Source organism: Psammomys obesus, unplaced genomic scaffold, assembly GCF_907164565.1.
Source record: "Psammomys obesus unplaced genomic scaffold, mPsaObe1.curated_primary_1811, whole genome shotgun sequence".
Classification (NCBI taxonomy): domain Eukaryota; kingdom Metazoa; phylum Chordata; class Mammalia; order Rodentia; family Muridae; genus Psammomys; species Psammomys obesus.
The window spans coordinates 1,336,631-1,359,545 of record NW_026585504.1 but is presented as its reverse complement, the minus strand read 5'-3'; the positions used below and the strand labels follow the sequence as shown (position 1 = coordinate 1,359,545).

Genomic DNA, 22,915 nt, shown 5'->3' with positions numbered 1-22,915 from the left:
CCAGCAATGCCTGCATCTTCTGGGAGCTGGTCAGAAATGCAGATGTTGAGCACCCGTCATCAATCTGGTGGCTCAGAGCCTGAGCCTTTGTTTGTCCACTTTAGGGAAGCGCTAAAGCTTGTCAACAGATCTTCTCTTTTTAGATAGTGTCATTATTTTTTAAAAAGATGTGTCTCAACATTTGTGATCTATAGCTGATTCTGTATGAAAGACATATACAAAGGGTTGCATTTTTATATATTAAAGTGGATACAAAGCTAAGAAATAGCTGTCTATACACATATAACAAACCTTGAGGAGGGACACCAAAAGGGGAATTTAAGCAATAGAACTGTCTGCCTGGGGAACGCCATTTGCTATTTGTTCTACAGAAAAGGAAGCACACTGGGAACTTCCATCCCTAAGTATGATAAGACAAGGGTTTTAGCCAATCCTGTGAGACCCAACATTTATCTCTAAACTCCTCAAAAGAATATTTCCAGTGTCACTTTAAGGTCACAGTCCAGGCTTCATTGCCATACACCCTTTCCTGTCCTGTGGAAGCCTTTCAGTCCAGTAACTTCTTTTCTCCACGCATATCTGTTCCTACTTTGAAAAGGTTCTTAGTTCTTCCTCTCTCATGGCATCAAACCACTCAAAAATAGCACTTATTGAAAAAAGCATTAAAATCAACAGTAAACCAGAATCCAGTCCAAAAAGAGAGATCCGAGAAGAATCATGACCATGTTGGACTACCCAAGTATCTACTCAAGAGGTATGGCTACCAGGGACAGGGTCCCTTGGCAGGCAGGGTGCCAGGTGTGCTTGTATACAAATCTCGTTCTTCATCTCCCTTTAGAAAGAAGATTCAACACTATTCATTCCTGAGCAATCACAGTATGCAAAACCTGGTCTCATTTAGACCTTTTAACAGTGGCCAGAGGGAATCAATATAGTACTCTTTTTTTGTTTTTATTTTAATATTTGGGACAATTGAAGAGCCAGTGAGATGGCAATGTGGGCAAAAACATTTGTCATACAAGCTTGACCTGAGCTCAATCCCCAAAATGGAAGACATAACATACAGATACATGTCCTAACATAAGAAATAAAATTAAAATTATGTGTAAGACAACTGAAATTCCAGTAGGTTAAATGAGCGTCACAAGGTCAACTTTGTTTAATGTACACCTCGGAGGAACAGTCTTATGTAGCCCCTGAGTTACCTCCTTGGGAGACTCTCTGCTTTGCTTGCAGGCCCTTTACACTAAGTCCTATTGCTAGTTGATGCTTGCTTATGAGATGAATGTTAATCAATTATTATTCATAAAAAACTTGGGAAATTTTGGCAAAAATATATGTCTATGCTCATGCCCCTGATAAAAACACTTCACTCATCTTCTGAATTTACTGTATTCTTCCGCATTGGCAGGAAATGTCCAGTTTTCTTTCTTTTCCTTTCTTTTTAAACCCAGAAGCCTTTTCTTCTGCGGATTTATTTATTTCCATGTCTCAAGTATTTCCTTCTTTGACCTCGAAATGTACCGATCATCACATTGCTCCTTCTTTAGATTTCTGTTGCCAATGGCAACCTTGAATTACAAGGTCCAACATCAGCTGAATTTGACTAGGGAACTTGGGTTCACGGCCACTGGTACCTGCTTGTCCATATGGCTCACTCCTGACTTTGGGCTGTAAAGGAATCTGACATGTCTGAACTTGATGTTTCTCTGCTGAGGCCGCACAGATTACAATTGTGGAACAGTTAGTTTCTCCTTAAATTTACTGACTCTGGGTTCTTTATTCACATTAGTAATTTAAATCTGGAATCTGTACTCATTTTTGATTGTTGATTTTGATTCCAGTTTCCTTGGCAAATGTTTTCCTCCATATTCCGTGAGCCATTTTATCTTCTGGCCATTTTAGTAATTCTCCTCTCCAGGGCAGAGACCTCTGGCCTCATGCAGGGCTTCTCATCCATCCTGGCAGCCCAATCCTGCAGGACAGAAAGCCTCCTCTGCTTCCCAAAGAGCCTCTTCCTGTGGAGGGCTTTTGCTAGCTTCATAATTTAGGAATTCTCTTAGATTCAAACCCAGACAAAATTTTAAGTAAATGTCACTGTTCTGTTTTATTTATAGTTCATTTAGTGTTTAGGTACAAAAGAAATTTCTCGTGGAGTCGCTCATATTGATTCAAAGTCTCATGGTAACTTATTCTAAGAAAACTTAAAGGAAAACAAATAAAAACTAGAGTTATAAGATATAGTCTGCTTTTCCAACATGGTGCTTTTTGAATGACCCTCAAGTAACCTGACTAACTTCATTCTGTACTTTTCTTAAAATTCATGAGCTTATTCTAAAAATAAGACAGGGCCTTGCTCAGGCTAAATCTGAAACTACCTACCCATTCTCTAAATGTATTTGGGGATGTTTTTTCAAGTTGTTTTAAATATTCATTTGTAAAGATAAAGCTGAAGCTAGAGAATTATATTCAATGATCATTGATTATATCACACAGCTAGGGTTCTGCCTTTTCCTCCTATTTATTTTTTAAAATGTATATTAGATTTTGTTTTCATTTTAGAAAGACATTTTCCATGCCAAAAATAAAAGAATCACATTACCTGAAAGTGTGAAAAGAAGAAATAAAAATATTCATGATCCCCACACAATTTATGATCTCATGCTTCCTTTCAAAGTAGTTCTGTATTTTTACATTTTCTCATATTCACAGGATATGTGTGCACGGCTAGATGGACTTTGCAGTTACCATGATAGTAGTGATGGTTATGTCCTAGTCATCTGCTTTCAGATCGGTTTGTTAATTTACACCTACTTGGACGTGTCATTTTACTAAGTAGAGCCCTCTCACAGAAGTACTTGTGTTTTATTGATTTATTTAATTACTAATTTGTTTTACTATTTTCCCTTATCTTTCACAATAAGTTTCAAACTATTTTGTACAATATAATATACCTACCTACCTCCCAAACTCAAAAAGATATAACTTAATAGGGTTAAAGGGGGGTTGGAGAGATGGTTCAAAGGTTAAGAACACTGACTGTTCTTCAGGACCTGGGTTCAATTCTCAATTCATGGCACTCACAACTGTCTAAAACTTCAGGATTTGAAATCCTAATACAGACATACATGCAGACAAACAATAATGCACATAAAATAAAATTACATAGATAGATAGATAGATAGATAGATAGATAGATAGATAGATAGATAGACAGAAAGATACATAGATAGATATAGATAGATACATAGATAGATTGACAGACAGATACATACGTACATACATGCTTAAAAGATTATCAGGAATTGAATTTAAATATCTATGATAGCTACTACTGGTAAAAAAGAAAAAAGTAAAATAACCTAAAAGATTAAATGAGAACAAACTTCCTCTGTGTCTGTCAAAGGTAACAGAACTGCAGGAAGAATATAATTATTTTAGACACACTTTAACGGGGAACTATTCTTAGTCGAGCATATTCTGGGAATGAAAAGAATCTTGGAAAATTTGAATGCTGCTTGGTTGTTTGAATAGACCATAATATTGAAACTTTCTGCATAGTTTACATAAAGCATGGAGGTAAACACAGTAATACTATCAGAAGGCAAAATATTCAATTTTTAAAAATTGAATAAGTTAGAAACCATAAAGTTATATTTAAAATTGAAGCCAGACACGATGGCATACACTTGCAATGCCAGGACTTAGGAAGCTGAAGCAGCACTAAGAACATGGGTTCAAGACCAGCCTGGTTGACATGATGAGTTCCAAGCCTGCCTGGGCTACATAGCATGACTGCCTCAAAAACCAAAGCAAACAAAACACTTGAAATACCAGTTTGTACCAATGGCTTTTCAAAATGTCTTTAATCATCCAGTCCAGCTTGGACTGGAAATTGAAAGCAGGGAACAGGCACTTCCAGGACCCAGGGCTGAGTTTATCAAAACCTTCATGACAGGAACCAGAACTACCTTGGAAAGCAGCTACTTCCAGGTTTGGTGCAGGGGACATAGAAAAGTGTCTGGGCACCTGATACACACACACACACACACACACACACACACACAATCAGATACTCAAAAATCAAAAGAGACATCCTAACAGACCTCAGCGCCAGCCTGACAGGATCTCCTCAGTCACACCAGACATGTGAACTTCGATATTAAACACACAGGAAGCACAAAACCATTAGAACTGTTTTAAATCCAAGGAATCGGTAGAAAAAGAATCGTCTGCAGGTATATGGGGAAGGGGAGAAGGAAGGAGGGGGCAAGAGGAAGGAGGAGGAGGAGGAAGAAAAATTATGTAACTAAAAAAATATTACTCTCACAATTTCTTATTCAGAAAATTTGTAATTAAAGAAAAAGAAGGAAAGGTTTAACTTTTTCCTTGCCTTCAGGGGAGAACTTTAGTCTAGGTTGAAAGTCCTTGGTGCACACTGGTGATTGTTTTGCTTTTTGAGACAGGATCTAGCTGTTCATTACAGAAAAGTATCAACTAAATATGAAATAGTTAGAAACCACCATCTACCTCTGATGAAGAGCAAAGAATTACCAATTATGTAAGAAATTATGGAAGAAACTTCATTCAGATCTAGAATTTGACTTCACATCATAACTGCCAGTTGAGAGAACAAAACAGGTCTTGGCAAAATCAAGGTGCAGTGGCTACCAAGTTCTCTAGGTCTCAAATACCATCACTGATAATAGAGCCAGCTTACCGAGACACCACAAACTTGTGGTAAGAGGAGATAGAAACAGATACCTGTTGAATATACTTGCCAAATCAGATGTTTATGCTCCATTTAATGAAATCTGTAGTTAGCTTCTAGTTTTTGAGAGCCAACTCAAATGACAGTGCAAGCAACTAACCACACAAACTCAGAATGTGTGCGTTCAGCAAAGAAATGTACAGTTAAGATTATTTACGAAGGTTGACATTGGGTCTGTTTTTTTCTTGTCTCCACTGTTCATTTATTTTGTGCATACAGTCAACAGCATAATGCTTTGAGCATCGTTAAGCTCATGCCTGTAAGCCAGATTCCCAAAAAGTAGGCTTACCCAAGCAAAGGCTATGTGTGCTATCCTTTTCTTTCTTTCTGTTAATTTGTTTTTGTCTTAAAATACTTCTTGGAATTTTTTAAAATACAATTATGTACTTAGAACACAAAATATGTGTAAGTAAAATGCTGTCTCCCGGGGAAACAGGGCAGCTTTGGGCAGTGAGTCCTTAGCCCTTTATCCAGGCTGATCTTGAACTCATGTCCAGGTCACCCTCTGGCCCACTTCTGAAAATACCTGTGACTAAAGCACCAGCTCAAGCCACCACACATAGTTAATGCTGTCTGCCTGGAACACAAACATGCTGGTTTCAGCCCGCCTCATGAGTTAACAGCTTCTCATGCAGAGCACAGGGAAGACCAGCTTCTTAGCATCTGCCTAGCTTCACTTAGAGGTTATTTGTAGCACAAAATTCATAGGAAGCACAGAAAGTAATTGCTCTCTACTGAATGGGGAGTGAAGGTGAAGGTGACAGCAGAGGCTGTCACCCAGGCTTACCTGCCATCCAACCCTGTCTAAAGAGGCAAGGCCAAACCTCAGGCTTGCAGGCCTCAGGTTAATGCAAGATCTAACTGAAAGGGAACTGCCCTGGGGTGGGCTTCAGGGCCCGTTCTGTCCTCAAATGTGACACCCCAGTAGCTGCCTTCAACCCTCATACAGCACTTGAGGCTACCTGTGAGGATCAGGCACCTGCTTTATATATCAAGGCTAGCTCTGAAGGGGGAGGGGGCACCGGAAAGATCACCGAAACCCAGGGCTGACACACCTATTTCAGATAACTGCTCAGTGTTGGAAAATGTCATTAGACTGACAAATATTTGTTTGATTGCTGACTATAAAAAAAATCAGAAACTCTCACTTGAAAAATTCAATTATTGTGTTTTTGTTTTTTCTCTTTTTAATTAAATTTTTATTTTTTTATATTAGTTACAGTTTATTTACTTTGTATCCCAGCTGTAGCCCCCTTCCTCATTCTCTCCCAATCACACCCTCCCTCCCTCATCTCCTTCCTGCCCCTCTCTAAATCCACTGATAGGGGAGGTCCTCCTCCCCTTCCATCTGACCCTAGCTTATCAGTTCTCTTCAGGACTGGCTGCAATGTCCTCCTTTGTGGCCTAGCAAGTCTGTTCCTCCCTCAGAGTTGGGGGTATGTCAAAGAGCCAACCTCTGAGTTCATGTCAGAAACAGTCCGTTCCCCTTATTAGAGAACCCACTTTTTTTTTTTTTTTTCTTGAAAAACCAGTGTCTGACAGGCCTCAGCTAGAACCTAGCTGCAGGCATCAACGTTGGTTGGGTTCTGTCTTCTCCAGCTGCAGTCTCGCCCCCCTACTCTCGCTTCACACAGCCTGCTTCTCTCACTCCTGTGACTTTCTTGGCCCCAGTAATCAACAGTCCTTGAGCTGCACTAGCTCTGGTTGGATGAGACTTTGTAGAATAGCTCCAAAATTTTGCCTGCGTCCTTTTTATGTTTTCTTACAATGAACAGATCATTAGTTTATAAGAAGAGAAATAGACAAAGGAAAATGTTTAACTTGACACCTAATGGTAAATACAATTTTGAACTTAGCTTATTAATAATTGAACGACTTTTCTAAAGAGTAGCATATATGACATTTCATCCAAACTGTGAGGCGATGACCTAGTTCGGAGTGCAATAAAATCTGCTTCTACCTCATGATGAAAGGAAAAGTCCAGGATGGCTATGACTTAGCCACAGTTAGGTCAGTGATTATTAAAATTAAATTATAAAAATTAAGTCTTTACAGGAGTCAAATTACCAACATCTTTAAAAAGTGTTGTCTGATTTTTGGGGCATTTTCTCATATTTTTAAAACTATGATGATGAATCATCTCTCTCTATATATCCCTCTCTCACTCTCTCTTGTTCTCTCACTCTCTTTCTCCATACACACACACACACACAAATGTAAATACAAGTATTTTCTTTGAGAGGGGGAAAAAGTTGACTTTGAATACTCAGGCTAAACCATTTTTTTTCAGACTCCATTTAATATCTGTGCTGGAGAAGGTCATTCATCAAGATCCAGAATCCGTTATCTGCCGTGCTTCCAGTCCATTGCTTTTTAGAAATCATAACTGTTTTTACTTGGAGAGGCAATGCATTGTATATACCGTGAGTGCAGCACTCCGAGAAAGCCTGGTCTATACACTAACTATACAAATAAACCTTTCTGCACTAAAATGCACAAGGGAGAACCTAAGAGGGAGACTACAAATGCCTCTACTGCTGTCATTCTAGCGGAGTTGGTCACAGATTTACCAAAATTTTCCACATTTTGAAATTTTGGGAGCTTCAGAGTTGCAGAGATGATTATGCATAGATATATAGATTAAATCGCTAAAACTTGGCAAAATATCTCTGGCCTGAAGCAACAGTGAAGAAGCTGAGCAACGGGATGCTGTCCAGTGGCTGGCAATGTCCAGAGAAGAGGTTCAGACCCACAAGGGCAGCCACCCCGGGGACTGCCTTCACATTAGGAGCTGAGAGCGTCAAAGCCAAGTAGGAGAGGCCTCACTTGTTGCTGCAGATAGAGGACATCCAGCCTGGGATGTGGCCAGCATAGAGCTGGGGACTTAGAAGATAAGTGTAAGTAATGTGAGCAGCTGCACTGGCCTCCAGCAGGACAGCTGAGCATGTGGAGGCTGGGCCCACCCCCGCATCCAGACTGAGGGTCAAGGCCAAGCCCAAGACGGTCTGTGCACATTAAAAGGCTGATTAGCACCAAACCACTGTCAGATCTTAAGGACTTCGTGGGCTTTGTTTGACTGTTTTTGTTTTTGAAACTCACTGTGTAGCTCAGGCTCACCTTGTACCCATGGTGACCGTCCCGCCGTGCCCTCCCAGGTGCTGTTGAAATCATTGCCTCCAGTCTAACAAGGACAGTAAAGGAGCACTCTCTTCAGGAGACTGAATGACATTTCACATTTGGAATCTTATCTGGGCTCAGACAACAGAGTTTTCTTGTAAGCCACCCTCGCTGCTACAAGCACCCTACTTGACTCCTGCATGAGAAACATGATTTTACAACCATTTTATAGCTAAGGCAGCTGCATAAATCTGTATGTAAAGAAAGACTCCCTTGACATTAAAAAGGTCTTGAAATTTTCAAGGCATAAAACAGATGAAGTAGAAGACATTTAAAAGGTAGCTGTAACACTTTAAAAGACAAATAAAAATTGCTTTGGAAAAAAAAAATAAGGAAGTGATAAAAAGAAGTCATAGCAAAGGTACTGTTGTGCATGAGTTGTGTTCATTTGAAAAACCTCAGCAAGCTTTTCCTTAAAGCAGCAGTCCTCAGCCATGGCTCGCAACCCTTTTGGGGTCGGACGACCTTTTCACAGGCTTTGCATATCAGATGTCCTGAATATCGGACGTCTACATTATGATTTATAACAGTAACAAATTGTAGTCAGGAAGCAGCAATGAAAAAGTTTTATGGTTGGGGGTGACCACAACAGGAAGAAGTGACACAGCGTTAGGAAGGTTGACAACATGGCTTTAAAGGCACCAATCCTCTTGAGCTATAGATCAGTGGGAAAGGGTCTGCTTAGCATGCATGAGGTCCTGTAAGAAACAAAAATACTAACTGAATAAAGAAACTAACTTCCCAGCCTGCAGCTGAAGCCCTGCCCCTGAGAGTCACCCTCCCTCTGTACCAAAGTCCCCTCAGCCTCCCCCTGCCCTGTTTACAGTTGGCTTTGGCAAGTCCTGCTGTTACCATCACTCAATCAATTCCTAAGTGTAAGAATTTAAATCTTATATACTACCTCTATAAGCTTTTCCAGGTGTGTGTGGGTGTGTTCATCGTTGTGTTTATTTGTCTTAGCGAAGTCCTTAGGCTTGCTTCTACCACATGTGATCAGAACTTGGTTTTCAGCTGTGAATGAGTGGTATGTCCTACTAAGCTGTAGAAGAGCAGTGAGTGGCATTGCAAGTCCATTTATTCTCTCTGTGAAAGAGCTTCTGTATGGTTGAGTTTAGATATACAACCTCAAACCTTATCCTCTCCTGCTGTCTCGCAGCTACAGATGGAGCTGGAGCAAGAATACCAAGACAAGTTCAAAAGACTGCCCCTGGAGATTCTGGAGTTCGTGCAGGAGGCCATGAAAGGGAAGATCAGTGAAGACAGCAGTCACAGTTCTGCCCCTCCCACCCTGGCCTCAGAGCCTGGAAAGGTGAACCACAAGTCTCCCTCCAGTGAGGAGCTAGAAGGAGAGAACCCAGGAAGAGAGTTTGATACCCCTCTGTGAGGTGCCTGCCAGGCCTTCCAGAAATGCACGGCTGCTTGAGCATCGTCCGACTCAAATGATAAAGATCACTGCCCAGGACATCTTCCTGAGAAACATCCCTTAGCCTGAAATCCACACCAAAGGGAGAGTCCAGAAGGATCCGTGTGAAGGTCCCATACCCGAGGTTCCATGTGTCATGTGGAAACTATTGCCAGTCTAGAGAGAAGGGTGCATGGATGCAGGACCTTTTCTTTCCAATAGTAAATTGAAAGCAGAAAGCTCCCAGGCTCCATGGAATGTGTAAGGAAGGACAGCATCTTCTTGGAAGAAAACTTGAGCTCATGTCTTCATTTGAAGCCCTGGTGTAAAGTACTTCAAAGTAAAAAATAGCTGGAGAAGCGCATAGCACCGTTTAACATATGGATCTTCCCGCTTTGAGCGCCATTTACCTAACTGCCCTGCAGGTCCATGTTTCCAAGTACATGTACAGTAAATGGTTTCATCCTTTGCTTTGCAGGCACTGGTGGCTTGCAGTTTGCTAATTTATTTATCACAGAGACATCTGTATTTGCTATTGACATGGCTTTATTAGATACCATAGTGACTCATATAAGCTAGTTTCTTTTATTAAAAAAAAAAAAATCACTTGATTGTATCATTTCCCAGTGAAGCCATTTCACAGTTAGCAAGATGGGTTGCATATTGGGCCGCATGCCTTTGGTTGTCTGTCACTTGTTGACCTGAAGCTGTCAAAAAGCTACAACTGGTCTGTTCTGTTGAGGAAGAGTGGAGCTGATGTGTATTCATCTGGATTTCAGCCAGACTGAACAGGATCCAGTGGGTCATTTTGTTGTTAGCTGTTTTCTGTGGCTCATTTATTTTTACTGTAGAAAGGAAGATAGAATATTTGTCTAAATGCACATGTATAGATGATACACATTGTCTCCGTGTATATAGTACATGTATGCACCCCGCTACGTAAGTGCACACACACACACGCATGAGTGTACATGTATGTTTGTTAATTGGCAGGGACCCAGTCTCTTCCATAGATTTAAAAGACAGTTCAGGGATACAGGGACAGAGAAAATGGGTCAAATATATGTTACATGGATATTAAGTTATATGGAAACGCTAAGAGTCAGTTTATGGAGTCATTGATGCAACTTGAGGTAGATTTAGAATTTAGAATATGAATTTGCTAAAAAAATTTGTAGGATCAAAACTTGGATTTTAAGTATCAGATTTTTGAGCTTGTTTTAATGGTCAGAATATGCAAAAATGCATAGGAAATAGAGTGCAAATGTATTACTACCTTCAATAAATTTTAACTAATTTCAATTTTATTATAATAGTAATAAAGCTTTGATTATATTTTAGTTTGTATATTTACTTCAATTAGTCATGTCTTTCTTAGTTCTTACTTTATTCTAAGGGTAATAAGAGGGACAAATTATATCATGTTAAAGTTAATAAAAACATTATTAAAGGTCTTAATAAATAATATTATATAGAAAAAAAATATGGTTTGGAGAGTGAGACAAAGAAGATTAAAACCCAGCAATGACATACTCATGGCTTCATTTTATTTTAAAGTGAACCTGTCTGGTTATAATTTAGCAAAGCATTTTATAATGCAAAAACCAGTTGTGTCCTGAAATTTTTTTTTCAAGAATTTATTATTTTTATGGAAAAGATTTTATTTAACTTTAAGCAATAACTAAGATCATAATTAAGTTTTAATCAAAATGAAGGCTTGCTTCGAACACCATGAAAGTGTTTGATTAAAAAAAATCTAGTGAGAAACAAGGGGAAAAATCACATCCCCTTTAGAGATGATTGTATTTTGTCTGAAGGATCAAGAGTGTTAATTAGACGCTTACTAAAACTCACCTTCCAACGAAGAGAACTCTTTTGTAAAGCACTTTTGCAGTTTGGAGGAAAGGCATTACTCAGAAAGAGGCATGAAGGGCCTAAATGGAATGTTCACAGACGTCATCACAGACTGTTGAAAACTGGAGAACGGACAGACAACAGCATTCAGACCTTACACGGTGGTTGCTGCAGAGCAGAGGATTTCATCGTAGTCCACACAGTGACTGAGGTTGACTGACCCTGACTTTCAAGCCCCGTTTTGGTAGTTGGACTTCATTACCTTGGTGATTCTAGTCATTTTCCAATGTTTTGTATTTGGTCATTTACTGTAATAACATTTTTTATATCTGTACAGTGACACTTTTTGCAGTTGTGAGGTAGTGTGTAACACTGCATCTTGATCATCGAAACTACTACCGTGATTCTATCCATTAATAATATTATTATTACTTGAAAATAGATAAAGGTGAAGAAAGGGGGTCTGTATGATGTGCAGTTTTGTGCCTTTATGTATTTGCCTTGTTTTTTTGTTGAATGTGTGAAATTCTGTACTGTGGTTTTTCCTATATTAGAGAGTAGAATCATGCATTAAATTAGACTGTGTCCCCGACACCTTTAAACTACTGAGAATATCGTGGTTGGACCGTGTAAAATCAATGTTCAAAGTTCTAAGGACATGCCATGTGTTTTGGTTTCTAACATTTCAGTACCACCATACATTAATTAAAACTCCTGTAACGGATAAGCAGTCATTAATTAGGTTCCAAAAGAAAGGGCCATTGCTTGCATTCCTTTGAACTTAACGCTGCCCTTCTGCACTGTGCTAATACTGTTCGTCATGGAGTGAACATTTGTGGCTTTTGTCATTTGAGATGAAAAAGAGAGACAGGGCAAAGTATTTGATGCTCTTAAAATGTACATATTTGGATTCTTCTATCTCAAATTATTTAAAATGCATAATTCACATTTTTGTAATCATTCTATGCAATTTTGTGGCATGATGTTTCTTCCACTTGTAATTTTATGTGCTTTCATCACAAATCCAAAGGAAACAATAAAAATTTCTTAACACAGTCCAGCTGGACCTTCTTAGAGTCAGAGCACATTTTACAGGGAGGACAGTGACAATGGACAGGGTGCCAGTCATCAGCGTGTAATGCCCACCTTACACAACAGACCAGTGCCCAGGTGGACCAGACTCTGTGGCGCTGTGCAGAGGGCACAGCTGTGGCCACTGTGCCATCACCACCCTCCAGTAGTGGCACCGATCTTGTCACTACCCCCATGAGGAAGTTTCTTCTTTTTATCTCTGGTCATCCTTTTCTTTCTCCCTCTCTTCCTAACCTAAAGAAAGCAAAGCAAATGTTTTTGACAAATAATGGAAATGCATAAAAGAGATGGTGCAACTTACAAGTTTTTTAAAATGAAATATGTAGTTTGTAACATTAGTGGGAAAAGGAATGTATGTGTGAGTTCTCTGTCCATGTCATGAAGACATCCTAAATGCATCGTGCCAATTATCTATTGGTGTGTTGTTGACTCCGAATAATCTCTTGTCTGTTGTAGATTTAGGGGTCAGAGTCAGGAATTCCAATAGGGCAGAGTTCAGCTTGGGCTGCCTGTGTCTACCTGCCATGCCTGGGGATAACTGGATGCTTTAGGGCTTGAATCTAGACACCCATGGATGAGGTGCTGCATCAGCTCAGAGACTGGATGTGGATCTGGGCTAGACCACCACAGTGCCCTCACTGCATCCCGAGCTTTCTGATAACAAGGTATCCAGAATCCAAAAGCAAGGCTTCTGAGGCAGCCAGGGAAGATTGGTGAAGCGTTTTATGACCAAATCTAAAAGTCACATGTGTTCAGGCAGACAGTTATCATTAGTGCTGACAAAAGTTCTCCCCCAGCTTCACAGAGAGGAACAATCCTGACTCATCCCACGTAGGGCAGAGTTCTGGTCACTGAAGAAGCCTAAGCGTTAGGTGGAAATTGTAACCATATAGTTGTCTTTAGCCATATGGAGTGTGCTCTAGTAGAATGTCTGTTACCCTTATGGCATTCCAACCCCTTTGCTTTCATCATCAGTGAAAAAATATTACTCCAGTTGCCCAAGACGTTGCCCATTGGCGTTAAGGGTTTGTTTTGCTTGTTGTTATGTCTTGTTTTGTTTTTTTTGTTTCTGAGGCAGTGTCTTATGTATGCCAGGCTGGCCTTGAACTCGCTGTGTAAGGGAGGATAGCCTTGACTATCTCATCATCTTGTCTCCACTGCCAAGTGCTAGGATTATAGGAGTGTGGTATCATGCTAGGCATCAAATCCAGGATGTTGTATTCTAGGCAAACACTGCAAACTGAGCTACATTCCCACACCCCAACATTATTTTTGACAGTACTTTCTCCCTTATCCCTTTTCAAACAAATGGCCAATCCAGGTCAGTCAGTTTTGAGCCCTTGATAACCCATGCTTGTTTGCTCTCTGTCACTTGCCTATCATCACCTCCCACCTACCCAAGTTCTGTAATTCATTGTCAGTCATGTAACCCTTTCCTCATGCTGTAGCTTGACTAGGAATGTCAAAGTCCAAAGGCAATGGAAAGCCATTACATGATTCCAGCTGTCTCCAGGATGAAGACTAAGTCCTCAGTAAGTGCCTGAGATCTTAAACAAGGTGCTTCCACCAGACCTTCCTAGTTAGCACAATGTCCTCTCCATCTTCCTCTGGCCTCATACACTGTCTCACCCACCGGGCTCCAAATGATCTTCCCTAGATGCCTAGAATATTCCTTTCTTCTTCTCTCATTCTTTTCTCTTTCTCTCTTTCATGACTCTCTCTCAAGCAGATATCATGCCCTACAAGCCACTCCTTCCACTCACCACAATGTGTTCAATGGATGAGTAGTAGTATGTTTGTGGTGAAAATGTTCATTTGTCCACTTAGCTATTATTGCAGAGGTAGAAGCAAAGCAGACAACTCATATCTAAACAGTAAATGCCATCCACTGAAACTTCAGAGCTTTAGGGACTTCCTGAATTAGCAACATATGAAAATACAACAAACAACAGACTGAAGTTTGTGTCATAGTGTGTACTTTCTCCATCAGTGAGCAAACCCAGTGTCAATGCCATCATGTCCTTGAGTCAAGGCATCAACCTGCAAACACAGAATAGTTTCTGGTAGCAGGAGGTCACTCTCTGATGGTTAGGTCCTGAGACACTGGTGGGGAAAGATAGGCTCATTTTGGATCTCATGGGTGCAGGCCAGCCTCTCTGTCTCAAGAAAAACCTCAGGAGCCTCCCCTCTTCTTTATTTTTATTTTTATCTTATTGAAAATAGATTGTTTTCTCATTTAATATATCCTGACTATAGTTTCTTCTCCTTCCACTCCTCCCAGTTCCTCCCTACCTCCCCTTTCCTCCAAATCCACTGCCTTTCTGTCTCTATGGGCTTCTAAGAGATAATAATAAAATGTAATAATAGAAATGTAACATAATAAGACAAGACAAACCAGCAGAAGGAAAACAGCCCAAAAGAAGGCACAAGAATGAGAGACCCCTCCCCAAGTGGTGGTGGCATACGCCTTTAATCCCAGCACTTGATAGGCAGAGGCAGGTGGAACTCTGTGAATTTGAGGCCAGCCTGATTAACAAAGCGAGTTCCAGGACAGCCAGGGCTACACAGAGAAATCCTGTCTCAAAAACAAAAAACAAACGAAAGAAGAATTAGAGACCCACTTGTTCACACACTCAAGAATCCCATCAAAAACACTAAGCTGAAAGCTATATGTATGCAAAAGACCTGGTGCAGACCTGCGCAGCCCTGTGTTTGATGCTTCGGTCTCTGTGAGTTCATGTGAGCTTTGCTCACGTTGACTTAGAGCCTTCTTTCCATGCTTTCTTCCATTCCCTCTGCCTCTTACAAACTATTTCATCTCCCTCTTCCAAGGGGTTCCCTGAGCTCTGAGCATTGGGGGACTTAATGGAGACATTCTATTTAGGGCTGAGTGTTCCAAGATATCTCTCTCTCTCTCCCCCCCCCTCTCTCTCCCTCTCTCTCTCTCTCTCTCTCCTCATCTCTCCCTCTGTCTATCTCTTGCTCTCTCCCTCTCACTCTGAATAACATCTGTCTATATGTCTCTGTACCTGGTCTCATCTGCTGTAGGGAAAAGCTTCTCTGGTGATGGGTGAACAAGATCACAGGTCTATGAGTATAGCAGAACATCGTTAAGGAGTCATTTATCACAACTTTTAAGACCATTGGTATTTGGTTTTCTGCTAGATCCCTGGACTATCTGATCTGCTTCTTGGTCACCCAAGCAGTATTGAGAAAGTAGTGTGCAAAGTACTTTTCTGTATCAAACACACTAGAACATAGAGATAAAGGATCTTTGTAGTCACCAGCTGGATTTCTCCATGTTCAATGAGTTTTGTAGATGGTGTCTTCAACAATAGGGTCTTGCTGTCAATTTGTAGAGAGCAACCTATAGTCTTTGCAGCAGCCTGAATTGTTTGGGGATTCCCACAGGATCCCTTCAGCCAAAAACTCAATTTGATGTAACCCAATCCTGGCACTTGAAGCTTCACTTGGTGACAAGAGATGGCCAGTTGGGAAATCTGTCTTCCCCATTATTTGCAATTTCATTTAGATCATCTTCATATATGTATTTAGGAAGTCTCTATTAGATTTCCGTACTAATTCCCACATGACCTTTAACTTTAGCTATCTCTCCTTGTATTCCCTCCTCAACCTCTTGTCCCTTATCCCTCTCAAGTTGATCCGCCCATTCTTGCCCCTTCCCCAATCTATCCATAATTATTTATTCTATTCCCCTTTGATAATGAGATCTGTCTGTATCCTATAGTCCCCTACTCCATACCTACTCTCTATGATTCTGTGGATTGGAGCTTAGTTATCATTGACTTAACATCTAATATCTATGTATAAACAAATATATACCATATTTGTGTTTCTGGGTTACCTCGGAATGATATATATAATATATTATAGATATATATAATATATTATATATATATATATTTTTAGTTCCACACATTTGACTGCCAAATATCATTGTTTTTAACTGCTGAATAACACCAAATTGTATAAATGCACCATACTTGCTTTATCCATTCTTCTGATGAAGGAAATCTAGTTGTTGCCAATTTCTAGCTATTATGAATAGTATAGCAATGAACGTAGTTGAGCAAGTAAGCACCGTTGTTGTAGGATAAAGAATCATCTGGGTTTTTGCCCAAGAGTGCTATGGCTAGATCTTGACGTAGATTTATTCCCATCTTGTGAGGAACTGCCGCAATGCTTTCCATAGTGGCTGTACAAGTTTGCGCTTCCACTAGCAATGGATGAATGTTCCCCTTACTTCACATCCTTGCCAGCATGAGCTGACAATTGTTTTATTGATCTTAACCATTCTGACAGATATAATATTTCAAAGTAGTTTTGATTTGCATTTTCCTGATGGCTAAGGATGTTGAGTGTTTCTTTATGTACTTCTCAGACACTTGAGTTTCCTCTAGTGAGAATTCTCCATTTAGATGCATACCCCATTGTTAAATTAGATGATTTTTTTCCTGCTATCTAGCTTATTAAGTTTTGTATATTTTGGACATTAGTCCTCTATGAGGAGTGTAGTTGTAAAAATCCCTTCCCATTCTGTCACCTCTGCTTTGTCTGAATAGCGGTGTCATTTGCCATGCAGAAGCTTCTCAGTTTCATGAATCCTATTTTATTAGTTGTTGATTATCATGCTTGTAATAATGGTATTCTGTTCAGAAAGTATTTTTCCTGTGCGAATGAGTTTAAAGCTATTTCCCACATTCTCTTCTGTCAGGTTTAGTATAACTGGTTTTATCTTGATGTCTTTGATCCATTTTGAGCTGAGTCTTGTGCTGGGTGATAAGTATGGATCTACTTGGATTCTACAACATGCAGCCATCCAGCTTGACCACTGCTAGTTATTAAAGATGCTGTCTTTTTCCAGCTGTGTACTTCTGGCTTCCTTATCAAAAATTGGTGTCCATAGATATGTGGATTCATGTCTGTGTCTTTCATTCAGTTCCATTGACCTACATGTTTTTTTTTGTTTTGTTTTTGTTTTTTGCACCTACACCACGCTGTCTTTGTTACTATAGCTTTGTAGTACAACTTGAAATTGAGAATGGTGATATATCAAACAATTCTTTTATTTTTCGGGATTGTTTTAACTATCCTGAGTTGTGTGTGTGTGTACATATGAAGCCGAGAGTTGCCTTTTCAAGATCTATGAAGAATTGTGTTGGAATTTTGATGTGGTTTTCTTTGAATATGTAAATTGTTTTTTGCTAGAATGACCATTTTTACTAAATTAATTTTTCCAATCCATGAGCATGAGAGCTTTTTCCATCTTCTGATATCTTCTTTAATTTATTTCTTCACTGACCTGTGGGTTTTTTTATTCATATAATTCTTTCACTTGCTTGGTTAGAGTTACCTTAAGATATTTTATATTTTAAGAGGGTTGTATAAGGTATTTTCCTCCTGATTTCTCTCTCTGTTTGTCATTTGTATATAGAATGGCTAATGAGTTTTGTGAACTAATTTTGTATCCAGCTACTTTGCTAAAAGTGTTTATCAGCTGTGTAGGAGTTTCCTGGTGGAATTTTTAGGTCACTTGTGTATACTATCATATCATCTGCCAATAAAGATACTTTGAGTTCTTCCTTTCCAATTTGTGTTCCCTTGATCTCCTTCAGTTGTCTAACAAAAACTACAAGTACTGTATTGAGTAGATATGTATAGAGGGAACAGCCTTGTCTTGTTTCTGATTTTAGTGGAATTGCTCTGAGTTTCTCTCCATTTAAGTTTATGTTGGCTATGGGCTTGGTGTAAACTGTCTTTATTATATTGAGGTATGTCCCTTGTATTCTTAATCTCCCCAGAACTTTTATCATGGAAGACTGTTAGATTTTGTCAAAGGCCAAGAACCCTTCTCAACCAAAGAGCTATGTCTAGTCACTTCACTCCCTTTGAATATTCACTTTTCTAATATCTTTATTGAGTGTGATTCATGGACCATAAAGTTCACTGTTTCATAGTGAAGTACATACTTCAGTGGTTTTTAGTGTAGTTTCTAAGTGTTTCATTAACCATTACTTCCTGACTCCATAATATTTCTTTCTCCCCAAAATCATACCTGTGAGCAATCTCTTCCTACCATCTCTCCACTTCCTTCTTTTCCAAGCCACTAGAAACTAATATTCTACTTTCTATCTCCTTAGGTATTTCTTTTCTGGATATTTTACACACTTAGATTCTATATGTGAGTTTCAGTGTCTGGTTGCTTTAATGTAGCATAGTTTCACGGGTAATATAAGTTCTAACATGTATCTAAGAGATCCTCTCTTTAACAGTTTAATATTTCATAAGGGTACATGCTGAAGTTTTTCTCATTTTTTCTCTTACTTATGTGCATGTGTGTTTGTCACATGTGTGCATATCCATCAGATTCCCTGAAGCTGGAGTTACAGGAGCGTGTTGATATGTACCAGAGGTGGGTGGTAAGAACCTAACTCCAGTCCCCTGGAAGAGCAAGTATCCTTAACTATGGAGCCATCTCTCCAGCCCTGGGATTTACAGTTTCTTCATTCACACTTGATTGACAGGTGGTCTGTTTCTACCTTCTGGTTACTGGTTATTGTACTGGTAGGAGCGTTTGCATGATTGTCTGTGTATTTTCTGTTGCCTTTGGGTGTGCCAAGTAGTGGAGGTGCCAAGTCGAAGTGGTAAGTCCATGTTTCACTCTTGAAGATCTTCCAAAGTGGATGAGGCCATGCTGGCTTTCCTTCTTCTCTGTCCTTGTCATCACAGCCACAGGATCAACATGACAAGTATCTCACTGTGGCTTTGACTTGCTTCACAGTGATTGATATTACACAGTGATTGCTTGAACATCTTCAGAGAAATGTCTATTCAAGAATTGTTCATTTTTAATTGTTTTAATATTTATTTTTAAATTGGGGTCCTCTTTTATAATTTTTGACCCAAGACTCAGCTGTGCTTGACTATCCCAAAATCTCATCTAGGAAAAGCTCTCCCAATGGGCATCTTTCTTGGAGCTGATTTTAAAAATGTAGATAATTAAGGAAAAATATCTGGTAGTTTCCCTTTTTTTTCTTTGAAAACTTCAAACATGTACACATGCATCTTACTCATATCTATCCCTACTCCTTCCTTCCAACTCTTCCTGCCCCCTGACTTGTATCCCCTCCCAAAACATGTCACACACACACACACACACACACACACACACACACACACACACCTTCTTAAAAAAGTAACCCAACAATTCCAACTCGTGCTGCCCAGATAGGCATGGTTATAAAGTCAGCTAGTCGGGCATAGCTGGCTGCCAGTGGCCACCCTACCAAAGAAAAGTGACTCTGTCCCCAGCAGTCACCAACAGCCAGAAGCTCTGCAGCAAAGAACAGGAACTCAGAGCCAACGCCCTGCTTGAATTTTCAACTGACTCAATCTTGTACCCATCTTATGCGGGTAAATACAAACTGCTGTGAATCTGTGTGTGAGCAATCATGCCATGTCCGAAGGCTAGCATTTAACAGCACTCCTCTTCACGCACGATGTTCCTGAGCCTTGAAGGATGTGGAGGAAGGATACAGAATGTCCCCCTACAGCTGAGCACTCACAAGCACATCCTCTCAGCAAATAAGCCATCTCAGCCTTAAGCTCTGCCTCCTGCAAAGTGAAGCTTCTCTGACCAGTTGACAACAGCACAAATCTGGGAATCTGCAAAGTCATTGCCTGCATGTTTTAGCTAAATATCAGTAGTTTATTTTCCAAGATTTTTCTTTTTCTCTTAAAAACTAGGTGCAAGATACTTGGTAAACTCACTATAATTTCATGTGTTTCCCATGGGAGGAAATTTATTAGAGAAAAGTGGATGGAAAAATTGATTAAATGGCTTTTAAAAGTTAAAGTCCATTACATAACATATTACCCAGTTTACACTGTCAAAAACTCAAGCTGTCAATAAGAAATGTCCTAATAACAAAGAGAGAAAAATCTTGACAAACTATAATTCCTTGTCAAATATGAAAGTGCATCCTATTTCAGAAAAAAAAAAAGCATATTTGTTTCTTAGCATCAAGAAAATAGCATAATTTCCTTCCTTCTTTTCTCTAAGGGTCACCTGCTTTATGAGAACCTGAGGCTGCATGTTAATTTATTGAAAGCCATCAAAAAGCCCCATTTGCAGTACCATTGTGTTCAAAGCAGCAATGTCCCAAGACTGGGAAAGTGGCTAAAAGGGAGAGATAGCTGTGTGCCAGCACCTCTGTAGGAAAGGCCCAATAGGATGTGTTTCCTGACAGTCTCTCTCTCTCTCTCTTTTAAATTTTTATTAATTATTTTATTACAATTTATTGGCTTTGTATCCCGGCTGTGTCCTGACAGTCTCTTAAAACTACTTTCTGCATTTCTTTCTCTTGCTCTATATGACTGCCACAGATAAAGGACCTGCAGCACTCTTCTCCCCAAATTCTAATCTCTGAAAGCTCTTGTCTCCCCAGCCTTTTTCTCTGGATTTAGGTTCCCTTTTTTTTCTGCCTTTTCAGCAATCCTATAAGCTCTCCAAGAAAATCGTTTTCTCTTTCCCAAATGTTCCAGTGTCGGCCAATTCAGACCCCCAAAGCTGCACACGGAGGGGCAGCAATAGAATCACCCTCCAAAGAAGAACTTTAATCGGCTTGTGTGCACTTCCCCGACCATACATTTGGTCAACACACACTTATTAACGAGGTGCCAAACGTGGACTCTGTCATAGGACACACGGTGCCAGTTTCTTGGTAATAATCATGTCCGGATCAGCCTATCTTTTAGGTTACTCTCTCAACATGAATCAACCTGTGTCTTTAGCCCAGCACAACTTTGAAGGAGGAAGAGACAACTGTCCTTTCATCACAGAAACACTATTGCTATGGAGGTGTGCATGGGCACGCCCGCCCCAGACCTGGACACCTGACATGGAACATCCCTCCGTTCTGTTTGGTTGCTCCCCTAGTTACTCCCTTTTTCATACAGCAAAGGCAGCCAAGCCTTTAACCTGGGATGGAGCTCATGTTCCACACATGGTTTATGAGTCCAAGTAGCTAATTTAAGAGATAAGGATTTTACTGCCTCTGTAAAATTAAGGCAAGCTAGACTGATTCACAACACACTCTAACAGCTACTAAAAGGACTCTTCCTTTATATATTTGAAAACATACAGTGTTTCCCAATTCCCGGTTCTGATTCTGTTTTCCTCCTTTATTCTAGCTTCTGAATATGAGGCAAATATGTGAGAGGAGCCAAAGAAAGATATTTTGTTAAGTAAGTTATCTTGGTAGACAACAGGGCTCTGTTCACTCCTCCTTGAAAAGGCGTGTAAGGCATATCTTACAGTTAGCCCACCAAGACTTGGAGAATCTGGTCATTGGGTGTGGGTCTCTGCCAGGGTGTCAGCTCCAACACGTCCAGTCGAGTGCATACTGTGGCCAACCTCCTCCAGAGAAGGAGCATGTTATCAGGGAATCTCTTCGTCCTATCACCCAATGCATCAAGAAGAGTTCCACTGCGTCGGTGACAGGTCTCGGGTGTCTAAAACCTCCTATAATAGGGATTGTAAATCATCAAGTGGTAAGCCTACAGTTGACCTTTGCCTAGTTATGAGACTTCGAAGTAAAGACAATTTCAGCTTGGCTGATTTTTAGTGGGTAGAGCCAGGGTAGAGGCCTGAGGAGACCTGGAATTGGACTGGGAATATTTGGGAAACGCATTCTGACACCCACGGAAGAAGGGTCTAGTGCCCCCCAGGTTAGCACATGTCTCAGGTTCAGAAACCGCATTTTTGTAGAGGAAGCACGGCCAGAGGAAGCCTGGAATGGGGCCCTCACAGCACGCGCTCAGGCAGGCCCCCACGTCTGAATCTAGGACAATATTTCCAACAGGAAAGGCTGATGGCTTTGGAACCTAAAACATTATACTGCTTTGCCCCCAAACATTTTCTCTACCAGACCTTTCATTAACTTAAAACGCTGTGTCTTTCTGTGCTCAACTTTCAGGGGTGGATGCAGCAAGGTGGGGGCTAGAGGTGTGCAGTCTGTCCCCAGGCCTTTTCAGTCAGAAGTACACGTGCTCAGAGGGACTGCAGAAGGCCTCTAATGATGGACACAGGGTTAAATGAAATGAGGCTACAATGGCCACTTTCTGAGAGAATTGTTTATATTTAGGATGGTAAGAGTAATAAGGTCGCAAGTGTCAGAGAGGAATTTTTGCCTCCTCATAAAGGACCACAGTAAATAGCAAGACCCAGAGAGGGAGCACTCGATATCAGCAAATAGTGCTGAGACAGTGGCAAGAAATTCCTCTATCGCAATGGGACCTGAAAACAACAGAAAAACTCCAGTGGTCCTGATACCGAGCATTAGCAGAGGGCAAACACTTTAAAATAGATGAGGGAAGTAGTGAGGCAGAGCAATGGAGGCCTACATGAAAAGACAGAGAGACAGCTCAGAGGTGAAGGGCACTGGCTGCTCCTCCAAAAGTCCTGAGTTCAATCCCAGCAATCACATGGTGGGCTCATAATGAGATCTTGTGCCTTCTTCTGACCTCCTGGCTCACACGCAGGCAGAATACTAGATAGATAGATAGATAGATAGATAGATAGATAGATAGATAGATAG

General features: G+C 40.3%; 1 protein-coding gene across 7 annotated transcripts in view; it reads left to right on the top strand.

The window, feature by feature from the left end:
• Plcb1 (phospholipase C beta 1) overlaps positions 1-22,915 on the top strand; it is a 758,762-nt gene that overhangs the window by 699,304 nt on the left and 36,543 nt on the right. For 2 of the 7 annotated variants that reach the window (XM_055604951.1, XM_055605328.1), the window contains one exon: positions 9,105-12,259. The exons of 4 other annotated variants lie outside the window; for them this stretch is intronic. In XM_055604951.1, coding sequence (XP_055460926.1) covers positions 9,105-9,332 — 228 coding nt within the window. In that variant the 3' untranslated portion in view covers positions 9,333-12,259. Of the gene's footprint in view, positions 1-9,104; positions 12,260-22,915 lie in introns of those variants that run through there. One more of the 7 variants, XM_055605003.1, reaches the window with a different exon arrangement.